The 18,191-nt window shown below is 56.4% G+C and overlaps 1 protein-coding gene across 9 annotated transcripts in view; it reads right to left on the bottom strand.

The window, feature by feature from the left end:
- Positions 1-18,191, bottom strand: part of CACNA1B (calcium voltage-gated channel subunit alpha1 B) — a 185,349-nt gene that overhangs the window by 47,686 nt on the left and 119,472 nt on the right. For all 9 annotated transcript variants that reach the window (XR_006607487.1, XM_045082838.1, XM_045082843.1 and 6 more), the window contains exons 21-29: positions 12,567-12,693; positions 10,019-10,148; positions 9,852-9,911; positions 8,723-8,829; positions 5,891-5,987; positions 4,079-4,239; positions 1,579-1,716; positions 631-832; positions 191-355 (exon numbers count right to left, since the gene is read on the bottom strand). Coding sequence is in view for 8 of the 9 variants with exons in the window: in XM_045082838.1 (XP_044938773.1) it covers positions 191-355; positions 631-832; positions 1,579-1,716; positions 4,079-4,239; positions 5,891-5,987; positions 8,723-8,829; positions 9,852-9,911; positions 10,019-10,148; positions 12,567-12,693 (1,187 nt within the window). In the remaining variant the exon portion in view is untranslated. The remainder of the gene's footprint in view (positions 1-190; positions 356-630; positions 833-1,578; positions 1,717-4,078; positions 4,240-5,890; positions 5,988-8,722; positions 8,830-9,851; positions 9,912-10,018; positions 10,149-12,566; positions 12,694-18,191) is intronic.

Genomic DNA, 18,191 nt, shown 5'->3' with positions numbered 1-18,191 from the left:
CCTGCCCAAGGTAGGGACAGCGTCCCTGCTCTCACCGTGTTCTCCCAGGACACGCTGTCTCAGCCCACAGACAACCCCAGGCACGGGGCTACAGTAGGCATCCCATGCTGCCCAGGATGTGATCAGCCGCGATGGTGGCTCTCTCACACCCCAGCTGTCCCCCACTGTGCCCCGTGCCAGGCCCACATACCTTCATCATGAGCACCACCGTGTTGAGAGCGATCATGGCCATGATGAAGTACTCAAAGGGAGGTGAGACCACAAATGTCCAGGTCTTGTACTGGAACGACTGCTTGTCCCTGGGCCATGTACCGCTGAGGGGCTTGGCGCTGATGGCGAAGTCGATGCAAGCCCTCTGCATGGGGAAGGAGCAGTGAGCATCCGGAGGGGGCAGGGGACCCCCACACCGGAGCACCCAGAGCATCCCACCCATGTCCTCCACCCTCGCATGCAGCCCGGAACAGCCTCCTCCTTCTCTCCCCGCCCCACCCTGCCACCGGCCGGCTCTGCAGCAGTGAGTGAGCCCCACGCAGAAGGGAAGTCTAGTACTTCTGTCTCTGCTGCCCATCGGGGGCCCAGTGGAGCATCCACAGCCCACATGCACATGAGGCAGAAGAGGGAGCCACCCACCTCGTTCTTCTCCAGGCTGCATTCAGACATCACCTTGTCCCCCTGCTCCTGAAAGGTGATGATGATCAAGGCCACGAAGATGTTGACGAAGAAGAAGGGGAAGACCACGAAGTAGACCACGTAGAAGATGGACAGCTCCATGCGGTACCCAGGGCTGGGGCCCTGCTCCTCATAGGTGGCGTCCACGGAGTGTTTCAGGACCCTGCACCAAGGGCAAACACCAAATGTCAGGGGAACCCGCGGAACAGAGCCATGGGAAAGTCAAGACCTGTATGACAGGTGAGGCCTCCATACCCAAGCCCAGGGATGGCAAGAAGAAGGGGGTGCTCAACACTGTGGTCCCCAGCCCCCTCCCCAGGACTGCAATCTCCTGAGGCAGATGACCTTCCCAATGGGCTTGTACTCGGGGCTGGTGGACAGCCATCAAGGGGCAGTCTCCAGGGCCCAGAGGTCCTAACCCCAGGACAGGCGGAGGCCCAGGAACTCTGCCCTCCCTGCTGACTCCTGGCTCACACCTGCTCATGCCCAGCTTCACCTGCCTTTAGAAAGCCCTGGGCTCCAGACACAGCACTGATCCCACCTTCTGAGTGGTGGTCCTCCCAGCCCCAAAGGGAGTCCCCTGTCATCCAGCATGGCACGGAACACATACATCCCTCTGCCCACCCTTAACTGGGGCCAGAGGGCAGGACAGGGAGATACTGAGTAGCCCGTCCTCCCTCCGGCCTTCAGCCACTCAGAAACGATTTTCAGGAGATGGCTGTGCTGTGCACCTCGTCTGGATCTCCTGCTCCTCCCACTCCTGGAGAGCAGAGCCGTGTCTGCCCCAGGAGGGGCAAATGGGGCATTTGCTGGGTGACTAAAACATGCCCGGACGCAGGGTGGGGACTCCCTGCCCGAGCTGACCCTCTGCTCTCCCTGCTCTGCCGCGTGGAGCCAGTGAGCACTCACATGGGCCACCCTTCTCCCGTGGACACCGTGAACAGCGTCAGCAGAGCCCAGAGCACATTGTCGTAATGAAAGTCGTATTTCTTCCACTGCCGCGGCTGAGCCTCCACCTCCTCCTTCTCATAGTCCAGATACTGGCCCCTGGAGATGAGGACACACACGAGGTCAGAGTGTAAAGACAGAGAATCCAAATACACACGTTTGTCTACAGCCAGCTGATTTCTGGAATGGCTGCCCGTCCAACGGAGGAAGAGCAGTCTTCTCCACAGAGAGTGCTGGGCAGCGGGGGCTGCTCGCAGAAGAAGGAAGCTGGACCCCACCTCCCTCCAGGTACAAGACGCAAAACAGACCGAAGATGTGCAGGTGAGAGCTGACACTAGAAAGCTGTGAGACGATGACCCTGGGGGCTCGGATGAGGGGAACGACTGTTAGACGGGACGCCAACCCCAGAAGGAGGTAAAGCAAATGCCATCAAAATGGAAAGCTTTGTGCTTCAGAGCCTCGTCGACACGGAACAGGACCAAATACTGGAAAATCATCTCTCTGGTAAAAGTTGGATCTAGAGTATATAAAGAACAATTATAATCAATTATAAAAAAAAATGCCCCAATTTAAAAAATGGGTGAAATATCTGAATCGGCATTTCTCCAAAGAAGGTATACCAACGTCCGATCAGCACACGGAAGACATTCCACATCAGGAGTCATCCAGGAAATGCAAAAGAAAACCACAGTGAGATGCCACTTTATACCCAGGAAAAGAGTGATAATTAGTTTTTAAAAGGGAAAAGAAGACGAACTGGCAAGGATATGGAGAAATGAGGACTCTCCCCCAATGCTGCTGGGAATACAGACCCGGTCAGCCGTGCCGGAAGAGCCCCGCGGCCCCTGAGGCGGGGCAGCAGAATCCCCATGGACCCATCAAGTCCAGGACAACGGGTCCACTCCAGAGAGATGAAAACATCCGTCCACACAAACACTTCATGGCAGCATCAGTTACACCAGCCAAAGGACTGGTGTCCTTTGTCAACAGATGTCTGTCAACAGAGGACCAGGTAGACACGCTGGGCCACACCCGCAGCATGGAATAAAATCCAACCATAAACGGGAACAATGGTCAGACACACGTTGCACTGAGGGTGACCTCAAAATTGAAAGAAAGAAGTTAGACAAAAAAGACCACATAGTTATGATTTCCTTTAGACGAACAAGGAAATCTGTAAAGACAAAAAATACATCCATGGTTGCTGAGGGCTAGAGGTGGGGAGCTGGCGGGTAATAAAGGACATGGGAGTTTTTGTGTCATTTCTAACTTATGAACATGTTCTACGATTGACTGCGGTGATGGCTGCCCATATCTGTGAATGCATTAAAAAATCACTGAACGGTGTACTTTCAGGGGATGAGTCATAGGAATCATACCTTAATAAAAACAAAGCATACCACGGAATGGGGGAGAGAATGGATCTTTGCAAATAAATGGTGCCGGGCCAGCTAGGTGTCCACCACAGAAATCCGTCTGTACCAACACTCACCCAACACACCGAAATCAACCCCAGAGAGATCCCAGATCCAAATGGGAAAGGCAAAAATAAAACTTGTAGAGGAAAACATAAGAGGACTTCTCCCTGACCTTCAGGTAGATTTTCTGAACAGGACACAAAGACCATTAACTACAACAGGGATAAAGTGGACTATACTACAATCACGACTTTGTTTTCAGAAAAGACACGTTTTAAAAAGTTGAAAACACCCCACCAAAGGAGAAAAAGACAACCGTAACCCATAGATCTGACAAAGGATGGCGATCTAGGGCCTTACAAAACTCCTACGAATCAGTTAGAAAGAGAAAGACAGCCTATACAGGACAACAGGTGAAGCCGTGCCCAGACCCTTCCTGGGGCACTGAGCGGTCCATCACCTGGCTACCACACGAATCACACCACAGAGAAGGGCCACCAGCCCCACGTCAGAAAGGCTGAAGAGCACAAGACAGAAAGCCCGAGTGTGCCCTGGACGAGTCAGGAAGGCCTCCGACTGGAAACATCCCCCATGCCCAGCAGGCACAGAGCGGCAGGCACGCGGTGACACGTTCGCACCAGAGAACACTGCCTGAACAGAGGTGACAGGGACCATTGATTGCGGGAGGGAGAAGGAGCCGCCCCTGCTGCCTTGCTCAGCACCCACCCCAGTCCCTACTTCCCCTTCCCCTAGTTCCCCCCCACCGAGCGCCCCTCTCCTGTTTCCTGTGGGGTGGGGCCAGGTCCAGAGAGGGCAGCCCCCTGATCCAAGAGCCTGGCCTGGAGCCCTCTGGCCACCACAGCGGCCCCCGTGGGCAGGAAGAGCACATGTCCATGGGCAGGAAGAGCACATCGCAGAGTGGCCGGACCCTGACTCTGCTGAGGAAGACAAGCCGGAAGTCCCCCGTGCAGCCTTGGGGCAGAGGCACAGCTCTCAGTCGAGTCCCCGCGGCCCCTCCCCAGCCCCTCCCGGCCCTGGCTCACCTGCAGTCCCTCTCCAGCCCCTTGGACTCATCGGTGCAGTAGAAGAACTTGCCCTTGAAGAGCTGCACGGCGATGACAGCGAAGATGAACATGAACAGCATGTAGACGACCAGGATGTTGAGGACGTTCTTCAGCGAGTTCACCACGCAGTCAAACACGGCCTGCAGGGGCAGGGGCCCGGCTCAGAGGCTTGGGGTCTCGGCCGGACCCACGGAGGGACCCGCCACCCATCCCCCGACACGGCCGCTGCGTCTCCCGGGACTTGGAGGGGGGCAGAAGGCATGAGAAGGGGCCACACGGGCAGACGGCCCAGATGTTGGCAGGACACTCACTGGACAGGCCACCTGCATGAGGCCGGCCTGGAGCCCCGGTCAGCCAGCGTCGGGAGGAGCCCACACAACGGGAACGGGGTCAGGGTGGGGAGACGGCCAGCCCTCTGCTCCCGCGTCCGGGCTTGCCGGGGGGGCGGGGGGTGGAACACTGTGCCCCTGCCCATCAGTGCGAGCCAACACGGGGCAGAAAAGCTGCAGTGTTGTGGCCAGCTCCGACACGGGAACTTGAAGCATGTTCTGGTGTAGCCCAGAGGTGACTCTGCCGTTTGTTAGCACCACCACCAAAGCTTCTTCTCAGGATCTTCCCTGCCTGGAAGCTCAGCTGGCCCTGGACTGCCTGGCGGACCCTGGCCTGGTCCCTGTCCCTCAGAGCTGAGGGGACCCCTGGCAGCCCGGGCTGTGCAAAGAAGCAGGTGCACAATCATCTCCTGAGATGCCGCCTGGCACACTCCCACACCAGTGGCTGTCTCAGCAAGTGCGGCCATGGCCCCCTTGCCCAGGGGCCATGACACCTCTGAGCTGCCTGCCCAGGTCTGAGTCCCCACCTGAGGCTGCCTTCAAGCCACCCCCAGCCCCCTCCCCCAAGCACACCGCCTTCTGGAATCCCCACACTGCTTCAGGTCTGCGAGGCCTGCCTCTGCGTGCTGCGCAGGAGACATCACTGCACCATTTGGTGGGTTTAACCAAGTGGAGGGTTCGCAAGCACTCCTCACAGTGAGGGCCACGCTCAGTACATATCGTATTCCAGCACAACTCCAAGGGCTTGGGTTCACACTCTTTCCTTTCTCCAGGGCCTCAGCCATGCCAATCCTTGGGGCCCAGCCCAGGAACCACCTCTCAGGGACACCTGCCCTCCCTGCGTCTCCCTCAGGACCCTCTACCTCTCTCCGCAACCCCTTCTTCCCTTTTTAAAATTTAAGTTATTTAATTTAGTTAGAGAGAGAGAGAGAGAGAGGAAGGCAGAGGGAGAGAAAGAATCCCAAGCAGACTCCCCCCTGAGCACAAAGCCTGACTCAGGACTCGATCCCACAACCGTGAGATCATGACCTGAGCTGAAATCAGGAGCTGGACCCTGAACCACCCAGGTGCCCCACAGCAGCCCTTCCCCTTCCCTGTCCAACAGCTGCTGGTGCTGCTGGGTCAAGGGAGAGGAGCCTTCCAGAACACTCCCTAGAGGAAGCTCCCCTCTGGGGACACGGAGCTGAGGGAGCCGGACCCATTTACACAACGTGGGATTCTCCCTGAGCTCCGCTCACCCCATCCCACTGTGGGGGGGGGGGCGGCTGCAGCCAGACAGGTGAGTTCTGTGGACATACGCACACCACACGCCACACATGTGTGCACTCACACATGGCACACAAGTCCGTCACACTTGCGCACCCGTGTGTACAGACATGCACACACGCACATACATGCATGCAGAGCCCTACACGTACGTGACAGCCCTGCACACTGGCCAAGCCCAGGTCCAAGCTCTCACCTTGAGCTTGGGCAGCCGTTTGATGGTCTTGAGGGGCCGCAGGACGCGCAAGACTCTCAGGGACTTGATGGTGTTGATGTCTTTCCCTTTGGATCCTCTAGAAGGGAGAAGCCACACATGTGGACAGCAGGACGCACACCCGCGCCGCTCCCACAAAGCCACCGGGGGGCGCTCCCCTGAGCATTCAGTCGTAGGCCCCAGGGCTGACGGCCTAGGAAAAGGCAGGCCTCTGCCCGGCCAGCTGCATGGGCCGCCGCACCCCTCCTGTGGGAGCACGAGCCAGGCCTTGTCTGAGCAGACCAAGGCCAGGCCCAGGGCAGCAGCACCTGGTATACGGGGAAAGCCGGGCTTCCGGATGGAAAGAACCCATTCTCACAGACTACATCCGCCATCTCAATGCCAGGGGTCCCCTAACGCCCACCCAAACCGGCTTCATCCGGCCGCCATGTTGACACCAACCATGGGGCTAAAGAGAAGAGAAGGGAGCTGGCCCTGGGACTGCAGACCTGGCTCAGAAGCCTACAAGCCATTAGGGCAAGAGCCTTCCAGAAGGGCTGATCTCTCTTGCTTTTCAGTCCTGGTAGAGGGAGGTGAGGGGAACGTGACTGGGTCTCCCTGCCTGTCCTCACTCAGCTGCTCCCCCACTCCTCCAGATGAGGGAGAACTGCCCGGGAGGGAGAGGAGGAGAAGGAAGACGGGCCTGCAGGAAGCGGGGGCGTGAAGGAGGGCGGCAAACGCTAGATGAGCACCGGGCAGCGGAAGGGACGGAGCCACGCAAGGGTGGACAAAAGAAGAAAGACAGACAGACCAAAGGAAAGAAAAAAACAGAGAGGGAGGGAAGGAGGAGGAGGAAAGAGCCCACAGAGAGACAAAGAGAGCAGCAGACAAGAAAACCCAGTGTGGGGGAGTACGACAGAGTCAGGAAAAGAAGATTCCAGGTACCCGACGCAAGCCTGGAGATCTAGGACCAGTAGGCCCAGATCGGGGCCATGCACAAAGGAAGCTGGGGCAGCCCTGGCTGGCTCCCTCAGGCTGCCAGGGGCCCAGCTGTTGTCAGACTCTGGGGGCAGCCTTCTCGACAACCCAAAGCCAGGGCAGAGAGCGGGGTGGGGGGGTGATCCCCTGAGCGAACTTTTCGCTGCCTAAGGAGGCGATTCTTAGAAGCAAGGCCACAGCCCCCCCTCAGCAGTGGCTGAGGACTCAGGACTGGGGGTCCTAGTCCATCTGCTCAGAGGTCACCTCCCTCCAAGTTCCCAAGGAGCCTGTGCATGGGGAGAGGGGGCAGGGCCTCCAGTGCTCTTCTCTGAGCTCTTGCTAAGCTCGAGGGAAAGGCAGCTATGAGGCTCAGGTCGGATCTGTGGGTTAAGGAGAGCTGGGGAGCCCTAGTCCCTTATACCTGCCCCAAGACCCAGCCAGGGCCTACATCCCCGAGCCAGGTCAAACTCCCTCTGAAACCACCAACCTCCAGACACCGTGTCAGGTGTTCCCGTCACCCCAGCATTCCGGACACCCGCCCCCAGGCCAGGTTCCTCCAGAGGCCCTGCAGACCAGTCCCAAGAGAAGAGAGGCAGGGTGGGCCGACAGCCCCCTGGCAGATACAGAAGGGAGGTCACTGCTTTCCTTTCCTGGGGGAGGACTCTCGGCAGGGAGGCCTCAAGGTGGTCCATGCTCTGTGTCCAGAGGCCTCACTTCTCGCTTGTTGGCTCAGACTCTCTCTCACTCTGAGCCCGCCCAGCTCGACGGTACCCCTTCCCTGTCTCACTCCTAAGCCCCTCACTGACACTTTATATACAAAGAAAACCGGTTATGGCCCCACAGTAGATGCTACGCATTGCCGGGAGGCAGTCGTGGGGAACAGAGAGAAGACAGCAAGCCCCATTGCTGGAGAAGACACATGGAAGTTTCGTCAGGATGGCCAACATCCTGGCAGTCATGGGGACAGCAGCTCCCACCCAGGCCCTCACTGACCTCAGGGCCCACATTCCCGGCCTCCAACACTCACTTGGGGTGCCCTGCTCACCAAAGGCTGGCCTTGCCCCAGCCCCAGCCCCAGCCCCAGCCCCAGCCCCCAGCCCAGTCCCCAGAGGTGAGGCAGCGACCCATGGCCTGGGACACGGCTCCCGGCAGCATGCGCTCTGGACAGTGGAGGGTGAGCAGAGGTGAGACATGGTAGTGAACCGGCCCAGAAAGGCCATGCTGTGCTACAATGTGAGGCAAAGGGAAGGCATTACCCCACGAAGCTCCTACCGAGAGTCCAGCAACAAAGAGACAAAGAGAAGAGAGTCAGTGAGGAGGCGCCGCCGTCCCCGAGTGCTCAGAGAAGATGCAGATATTGTCCCTTGGGTCTTCCTGATCTCTGGGTCTCTCCTGTAGCTCCACCCCAGCCCCCACACCTGCCCCACACCCACCACCATGCAGGGTCTGAGGGAGTCAATCCAGGCCCAGCCACAAGGGAGCTGAGTGTCGCCCACTAGGGAGTCAGAGAAACCGGGGGTCTAACACTGCTGGGGGAAGGCGCCCACCAGCGGCCGCCAGCTCCAGCTCTGCAGGTGGCACAGCCGAGGTCAGAGCAGGTGAGTGGTTCTCAAAGACCTGAGAGGCAAGCACCAGAGGAACCGGAGGCCTGCCCAACTAGTGTCAGAACCACAGGCCGTGGCAGGGACAGGTGACCATGAGAAGCTCTCAACCCCACACAGCCCAGTCCCAGGTAGACAGGAGGGGAGCTGCACACAGCCCATGGAGGCCAGTGGGGACCCTTCCTGCCTGAACCGCACACCCACCATAGCCCTTGGATGGCAGCCCAGCCAGACCCAGGGCAGACATGGTACTTACGAGAAGGCAAATGCCACCAGGGCCCCACTGACCACGATGAAGTCCAGAATATTCCACAGGTCCCGGAAATAGGCCCCAGGGTGCAGCAGAAGTCCCAAATCAATCATCTGCAGGGGAGAAACACATATTAGGTGCCGAATATTTCAGAAAGCAAAGCAGGGCCAGGCCCCAGACTCATGGGGTTGGGGGGAAGGATGCCGCACCAATCGTGTCTTCTAAGGGCCTCAGCAGGGCCTCTGAACCTCAGCACCAATGATCCAAATATCCCTACATGGTCACGGCTGGCTGAGATCTTGCCTGGGCTCCCCACCCGCTGGTGACACCCTCCCCTTGCCAGGCTGCAGTCATCCCCCACCCCAGGAAGCCCACACCCCGCCCAGGCCCGCAGGGGGTCAGTTCTCTGCCACAGGAGCAAGAGCTGGTGGGGTTCACAAGGACCTGGCTCTGCCAGTCCCACAACTTCTGGCCAGCACCCCAATGTGTCCAAGCGCCAGCTTCCACGTCTATAAAATGGGACAACAAAGAACGTGCCTCCCCCATGAGTCTGCAGGAGGAAGAGAAGAAGCGGAGCTCACGCACAGATGGACAGACGCACAGACAGACACCAGTCACGAAACTGCGGCACAGCCCAAGCGGCCCTGTGGGCAAAGACTGCACACGTGCGTGCACATACACGTGCAGCCCCTTGGCAGACGCCGAGGAAGGAGCAAAGGCCATCAGGACTCAAGGCGCAGACCAGAACCATGGTGAAGGGCTGCGTCCGCCACCTCACAGGAAGCACGAGAGCTCTGAGCACACGGCCTCGGCACCCACTCAGCCCTCCCTCCTCCCAGCCTGACATCACGAGACCGGCCTGAGGGGGACACGTTCCCGGGAGCCTGGAGGCCTGGCTGGTGGGTGGCAGAGCCAGGAGTGGCCCCCGGGGGCTCCCCCAGAGTGGGTGTGCTTCTGGCGAACTGGCCTCTGCCCCCCCGCCACACCCAGGAGCAGGCCCGCGTGCACGGGTTCTCTCTCGAGCACACACCCAGGGCACAGCTGGCACACAACCCGTGAGGAACCCCAGCCCGGCCGGCCCATCATGAGAGAAGGCGAGCGAAGTCCTGGGCCACCAGGGCACCTCACACCTCACCTTTATCACCATCTCAAAGGTGAAGACGCCCGTGAAGATGTAGTCCAAGTACTTGAGAGCCTAGAACCGCAGGAGGCCTGTCAGCCAGCCCTGGCCGTTGCCCCCAAGCCCCCGCAGCGAGCAGACAGGACCCGGCCCGGCCCCCTCCAGCCCGGGGCTGCGCTCACATTGTTCCTGGGGGAGTCTGTCCGCACTGGGTCCTCGGCAGCCAGGGCGATGCTGCTCAGGGCGATGACCACAAGGATGACCATCTCAAAGTAGCGCATGGTCACGATGGAGTGGCAGAGGCGGCGAAGCCTGCAGGCAGAGCACCACCGCAAGGCCCCGATGAGCGGGACCGGTCCCTCCCCAGGCCACACACCCAGCCTCTCCCTGCGCGCCGCGCCACCCCAGACCCAGGTTCTGCTGTGTCCCCGCAGGTGGCGGGCAGTGGCCAGGTGCCTGCTGGTGCCTCCGAGTCCCGAGGGGCGTCCCGGCAAGAGGGCCGGGAAGGCTGCAGGAACCCACAGCAGAGCCGGCACATGAGGGATGATGGCTCAAAGCCACCCCCTCACAGTCCCCTGCTGTGTGTGGACGGCCGCGCCCTCTACAGATTTATAGAGACTTACAGAGGCGGGGCCGGGGTGTCGGGTGCTCTGCTCAGAAAGGACAAGGCTGGACCCCAGCCTCCTGTGCATGGCAGGCCTCTCTGGAGAATGCAGGACCCTTCTCTAGGTCCGTGCTGGCCCGTGCTCGTCCCCCCAGGGCTACGGGGTCCCCCCTAGGGCTGTGGGGTCCCCCCCAGGGCTGTGGGGTCACCTGCCTCCCTGTAGCACCACGGGCATTACTGACAACAACTCTGCTGTTAGACACATGCTGGACCGTGGGGCCTGGTGCTGCACAGGAGTGTGGCCAGACACCAACGGGAGACTCTGAGATGCTGACAGCCTACGACATGGCAGCGGGCAGTGACCAGGAGCTCTGGGAAGACCCCTCGGTGGGGAGGAAGGGGGGCAGGGAAGCCAGTCCCAGGGGACAGGGAGGAGCAGCCACAGAACCAGTGCCCTGGGGAGGCAGGGACAGACCCGTGTCTCACCTCTGCAGCCCAGCCCCCTCTCTCACCTCCACTTCCTATTCTTAGGACCATAGGTCTGAAGGGACCTTCCACCTCCCAGCCACACCCACCCACTCTCTCTCTGCCTTGAAGGAGCTACTGTGCTCCCCTTTCACAGTGACCACTGCCATACTCTGGCCTCCCCACCAACCAGAGCCTCTGGTGACCTCCTGCCACGCCGTCCCCTGTGCACACACACCTCTCCTCCCTTCTCCGGGACCTCCGTCTCTGCCTCTTTCATCCTGCATCTCAGGACTGAATATCCCCCTCGGCTCTCCCCCTCACACATACCCGGAGTCCACCCGACTCCCAATCCCCAGCAGAGACACAATGTGGACTGTCCCTGCTCCACAGGACCCACACCTGCCTGCTCCCAGCTCAGGGCGGGTGGGGGGCAGCCGGCATGCAGAAACTCTGGGGGTCGTCCCTGACATCTCCCTCCCTCTCCCCATCTAATTTATCCCGTTCCGTAGATTCTCTCCAAAATCTCTTCCCAAGCATTTCACTCCCAAACTCCCCACACGACCTCCATCATCTCCTCCTGAAGACCCGGCCTGCCCGTGGAGCTCTGTGCAGGGTTCTGCGGAAGCCAAGGCTGGCCGTGTCCCCACCGACCCCCCCGTCCGCTGCCACCACCCGCTCCTCCGGCACACGTCCGTGCTCGCAGGCAGGACCGTGTTCCCTAGCAGAGCCCAGTGAGCTCCCGGGACATGGGTGGGGAGCAAAAGCTCAAGACAGGGAGGGAGGGTGGGTGGTGGAGGCTGGGCAGAGAGAAGGCACGTGTGGTGGGGTGGGGCCGGACGGCACAGCCAGACTCCATCAAACCCTCTGCCCTCAGGACCCCTGCTGCCCCGCACCTTGGCTCTGTCTACCACCTCCGCCGGGGACGGTCTCCCCACCCTTCCTCATCCACCTCACCTCTTACTGACACCCCACCTGACCTTCCCACCCTAACATCAGTTCCCTCCTCGGCTCTGGGCTGCCTCCCAGTACCTCCCACCCTGTGAGGTCTTGGTGCCCTACTGACTCGTCTGGTTTGCTGTCTCTCCGACCTGCACAGAAGCTTATCAAGGACGGGGTCCTTGTCCGTTCTGCTCATTCCCCTGTTCTCCCAGCACCTAACCTGCTGTTAGGAAAGAACTGGGTGACCTACGGCACCAGCGGGACTGATGAGGGGATGAGAGACGCTGGCGACTTCATGGTAAACAGAGTGGAGAAACAGGCGGACAGGTGAGTGGACATCGTGGACAAACGCAGGCGTGCATGCACAGTGGGCACAACGGAAAATGGACACACGAGGGACATAAATGGGACACGTGCGTGGCAATGAGCAGTCCAGCAGCAGGGATGGCAGCTCTGCGGCTGACCGGGGTCAAGCCCTAGCCCTACTGCTGGGGCTCACTCCTGTGCATCTGCGGACAGGCCTGGGGCCTTCCTGTGGCTCTCCGTCCTCATCTGTGGGGTGACCGCAGATTGCTGGGGTGATCAGGACTCTAGTACATTTAAAGTGCACAGAATCCATGCCCATCAGGCCATGTCTAGCACACGCTGCTACCGTGCACGTGGACCATGGCCACGGACATGGGACAGGCACACATGGTGTGGGCACACAGGAGACTCACAGGTTGGTGGGGCTTAAACAGAACATGGAGCTGTACGGCACGATGGGTCGGGGGCCACTCCGCACCACACCGTCAGCCTCCGCCTCCTTCTTCCCCTCGGCTTGGCTTTCCAGGTCCACGTTACCACCTACAAGGACACAGGGCCACCCAGTTAGAGACATGGTACCTGCGAAGCTGGCATCACATGGCGTCACCTGCACAGCAGACAGGTTCCAGCCCCAACCCCACTGGCCTCCAGGGACCCAGCCAGAGAAGAGCATGTGCCTAAGACCCCGCTTCACAGGAGACTCCCTCCAACAGCTGCTGAGGATGGAGCCAGCACTGGGCGCCCTTCTTCCCCTCCCCCTGCATGAGGGTCAGGGTGGGAGCAGCACCGAGCCCTGGGCCCCTGGCTGTGGGCACCTCTGCCCCCAGTAGGGACGACTGATCTAGATGTTCTATGAACACCAAAGTCCCCCTCGGCCCCCAAGACCAGGGCCATCAGGCTCCACTCACTGGGTTCAGGGCTCGGTGCCTCCTGGAGAAAAGGCAGCACGTGTCTGTGTGGTGAGAAAACCCTGCAGGAATCTCAGGCCAGCAGGACAGGGAGGAGCAGGGGCCTGCCCTGGACCACACACACTCCTCTGAACCCAGGAGTCCAGGCGGACCCAGCCTGGGACCCTGGCAAAGGCCTACAGAGCCAGGACAGTCGCCCAGGGAGGACTTCAGCAGAGCCCACATCTCGCAGGGGCCCCCCGCTCGGCCCCTCACCGCTCGCTGCCCTGCCCCTCAGTCCCATCCTTTGCTTTCCCACCGCTCAAACTACCCAGGGTTAAAACGCCCTGTTAAGTGGATTCTCTTAGGCAGATGCCTGCTCCTGTTAAGTGGATTCTGGTGTCTGTGCATCGTGCTTTTTCTCCCACTGACTTTTCATTTCTCACTATCCCAAGGTGCATTTCTATTCTTGTGGGTAACGGAGTTTTTGAGACCACAGGGGTGCCCGGGAAGACGGGGCGGTGACTTGGAGCCAAGGCCCAGGACTGGACCTCACATGGCATCTCACGAGAAAAGGGATGTTAGAAGGCAGTGGAGAGGAGGGTGCAGCCGCCAGTCCCAGGGAGGACAGCTGGGCCCGAGGAAAGGTCCCGGGCGTGCATGGAAGAGCTCAGGGCAGCAGCTCCCCCACTGATGTCATTACAGAACCTTCCAGAAAGCTATTTGGCAAATAAGTCCTAAAGAATTCTACTCACTGATTTAATCTGTAACCTGCATTCACAAAGGTGTTTGTTGTCAGTTCTTCTATAGTAACAAAAAACTATAAAACGTACAATCGTTGGAAAAAGACTATGCAATATTCATGATTCACCATACTATAGATATTTAAAATGCCTACAAATACTTTCAACGATAAAAGAAGCTTAAGATATTGTAAGTTAAAAAAAAAAGGTTGCATAGTTGTATATCCCAGATGACTCAACTCCAAAACAGGAATACATGTGGCGAGAGAAGCAACACCAAAACAGTACTAATTGTGGTGATCGTTCAACAGCAGACAGGAATTTTAATTCTCTTCACAACATTTTTAACATTCAAAAAATTTTTTTCATGATGAGCATGCATTACTTTTAAATTAAGAAAAATTTACTATTTAAAACCATAGCTTTTCGGGACACCTGGGTGGTTCAGTCGGTTAAGCTGCTGCCTTCAGCTCAGGTCATGCTCCCAGGGTCCTGAAATCAAGTCCCGCATCAGGCTCCTTGCTCAGTGGGGAGCCTGCTTCTCTCTCTGCCTCTGCCTGCCTCTCTGCCTGCTTGTGCGTGCTCTCTCTCTGACCAATAGATAAACAAAATCTTGGAAATAAATACATAAATAAATAAAACCATAGCTTTTCTCTTCAGACTCCTCAATAACAATAAGGCTGCACCAATATGGACTCAAGAGTTTTGCCGCGCAAGATAAAGTGGAAAGATGCCAGAAACCAGGTGGAAATACTCCTCCTGAAACAGATTTACAGCAACAACAAATGGGGTCAACTAAGTCAAAGCAGACCAAAAAAACAGGAGAGGATCAAAACGGAACTGCAGCAGACTAAGTAAGTTCATTGTTAGAAGCAAGTCACTAAAAAACGAACAAGAAAACCAATAAGCGAGACTTGACAGTAACGAAAATTAAATCCCGAAATGGGACAGTCCCCCCAGCAAAATGGCCAGCTGCCGAGTGGGGACGAGAGAGCGTGCACGCACAACAGCCACGTGCTGGACGTGGTCCAAGGGCTTCGTGCGTCCTCACAGCAGGCTTCGTGCGTCCTCACAGCAGGCACTGGCTCCCACTTTCCCCCTAAGGCCATGTACCTACTTGCAGTGTAAGGGAACAGCCCAGTAGAAAGCGACACTCTTACAAGGAGAAAGAAATGAAGACTGGTGTTTGGGAATGATGAAGTATCTGGGGACGAGGGGCAAAATCCCAAAGTGGGGTGTCGGGGAGACGAGACGTGAGTCCCAATTACTACCCCCTGCACACTGCGGCACGCGCGAGAGGAGGCCTGTCTCCGCTAGAGGCAAATGCCCTCCAGGAAGCTCATGCCAGGGATGGACAGCAAGGCTGGATGCTGTGTCAGTGCCAACAGAGGTAACTTCTCGGGCATGTGGCTCTACTGGGGCTGCTCCCGTTGGCGTCGGGTGCTAGTTACAGAGCTGCGTGGTGTGGCATCCCTGCCCTTTACCCTAACTTTCCGACAAGGCCTATTCTCTCCAGTGCACGGCATTCTCAGGAATGCACATAGCATCTTGTAGCAGGAAGGTCTGTAGTTAAGAAAGACAGAAAATGGTATTTATCAAAAACACAAGAAATAATAAGCGCCGGGAGGGTGTGGAGAGAAAGGAGCCCTCGCGCACTGCTGGTGGGAATGCAAACTGGTGCAGCCATGGTGGAAAACGGTCGGAGGCTCCTCAAAAAAAACCCGAAAAACAGAATTACCACATGATCAGTGATTCCACTACTGAGTACTTACCCAAAGAACAGGAAAACACTCCTCAGAAAGCTACAGGCACTGCTGTGTTCATGGCAGCAGCATTTACAACAGCCAAGTGTGGAAGCAGCCCAAGGGTGCAGAGACAGGTGAGTGGATAAAGATGTGGTACACACATGACAGAACATCGCTTGGTATTGAAAAGAATGAAATCTCGCCCCTGGCAACAATACGGACAGATCTGGGGAGTATTAGGCTAAATGAAAGAAGTAAATGCAAGAAAGACAGATACCATACGACCTCACTCACATGTGGATTTAAGAAACAAAACATTTGAACAAATTAAAAAGAGACAAACAGGGGTGCCTGGGTGGCTCAGTGGGTTAAGCCTCATGATCTCGGGGTCCTGGGATCGAGCCCCGCATCAGGCTCTCTGCTCAGCGGGGAGCCTGCTTCCCCCTCTCTCTGCCTGCCTCTCTGTCTGCTTGTGAACTCTCTCTCTGTCAAATAAATAAATCTTAAAAAAAATAAAAAATAAAAAGAGACAAATTAAAAAGAGACGAGCAAGAAAACGGGCACATATATGCAGAGTAAAAACTGGCGGCTGCTGAAGAGGAGGTAGGAGGGAGACGCAGGAATAGGGGAAGGAGCTCCAGAGCCCACTGACCATGACGAACACTGGGTGATACAGAGAACTGCTGACTCGGGGTGCCCAGGGGCTCGGGCAGTGAAGCGTCTGCCCTTGGCTCAGGCCATGGTCCCAGGGTGCTGGGATCCAGCCTGGGTCAGGCTCCCTCCCTGCCCGGCGGAGAATCTGCTTCTCCCTCTGCCTCTGCTCTCCCCCACCCCCATGCTCTCTCTCTTCCCTCTCAGATAAATAAAAACAAAAAAAGAATTGTTAAGTCGCTGTATTGTACACCTGAAGCTAATATAACACTGTCTATTAATCAACTTCAATGAAAAAAGAATAAAAATGATATAAAGATCTAAGACGGAATATAAAAAGAAAAGCCAAGAAACGGACGGACCTAAAGAGACATGATCTCTGTAAAGTCAAAACAATAATAACATCTACTTTTTAAGATTAGTTAAAGGATAAAGTGTTATCCCACAAAGGACGACTGTAACAAGGAAGCTAGGAGAAGCGTGATTGCAGCTGCCCCTCTGGGGTTCCAGCATCGCCCACGGGAGCTTAGAGCAAACCCAACGACAGACTTGGCGACACGCGCAGCGGCCATGACAGGGAGCGCCGTGAGAGAAGAAACCGAAACAGAGTTCGTAGCTTTTAAACTAGAGGGGAAAATGTGATGCATAAGCAAATAAGTGGCCAATTTCTAGTATTCCTAAAAGGAATGGAAAGAAGAAAAAAGCCCAGGAGAAACGGAACAAACGCCGCACTCTGAAGCGGATGAAGCAATAAAAAGGTCAAAAGAGACCAGCGAAGCGAGTTGGAGTGACCCCCACACCATCACAGGCACGTGCGGCCCGGCTCTGGCTCCGGCTCCGGCTGCACGCTTCAAACCCCCAGTTCTAGGCAGTGTCCCCGAGACACACCCCAAATGTAAGGCCACATACAGGTCACAAGCCAAAAGTTGGGAAGTGATACACCTGCCAAATGTTCAAAAGAAAAAAGGTCAGTTCTATTTTTGCATCAGAAAAACAGACTTTAAGAAAAAAATCACTGGAGTGACAGTGGGTCAGCAGTGGTAGCTCGGACCTTGTGAGATGTAAGGGTTCACACACATAGATAATCCCCCAAATACAGAAAGCAACATATATCTTAATAGAAGTTTTGGGGGTTTTAATGAAGAAATAAAACAAATTAAAAAAAGCCCCACAAAAGAGATGCAGATTCACAGAGCTACTGTTGTGGAAACATACATAACAACGCCCGGTCACCTGTCAGAATGTTTTCTACAATAAGCTGCATGTTCCAAACTATTCCAAGAACAGACAAATCTAAAAAAAGAAAGATTTGGGGGCGCATGGGGGGCTCAGTGGGTTAAAGCCTCTGCCTTCAGCTCAGGTCATGATCCCAGGGTCCTGGGATCGAGTCCCGCATCGGGCTCTCTGCTCAGCAGGGAACCTGCTTCCTCTTCTCTCTCTGCCTGCCTCTCTGCCTGCTTGTGATCTCTGTCTGTCCAATAAATAAATAAAGTTTTAAGAAAAAAAGAAAGAAAGATTTCAACATACCTCACTCAATTATCAATGGGTCAGTCATTGACATGGCAAAATATTAGTGAATATACAGAATATTTACCAATAAAGACTTGATTTAGCAAATACCAAAAGGCCAGTGACTAACTGAACATAATAAAAAAAATACATTAAAAAAATTTTTAAGGCCAGTGTTCCCCAAATTAGAGAAAACATATTCCCCTTTTCCCTTTTTTTTTTTAAGATTTATTTATTTATTTATTTATTTGCGAGGGAGAGAGGGAGAAAGCATGAGTGAGAAGGGCAAAGGCAGGGAGAAAGACTCACAAGCAGACCTCACACCAAGCGATCCCACAGCCCCGAGATCATGACTTGAGCCGAAATGATGAGTTGGGTGCTTAACCGACTCGCACCACTCAGGTGCCCCAGCACATTCCTCTTAAGCACAGGGGGGAACACTTACAAAAGCTGACCGCGTGCCAAGCTGTAAAGCAATTACAAGTATTTCTCAAAGGAAACCA

Source organism: Mustela putorius, unplaced genomic scaffold (assembly GCF_011764305.1).
Source record: "Mustela putorius furo isolate JIRA1106 unplaced genomic scaffold, ASM1176430v1.1 tig00000596_pilon_pilon_pilon, whole genome shotgun sequence".
In the NCBI taxonomy this organism is placed as follows: Eukaryota; Metazoa; Chordata; class Mammalia; order Carnivora; family Mustelidae; genus Mustela; species Mustela putorius.
This window is presented reverse-complemented; position numbering and strand designations above follow the sequence as displayed.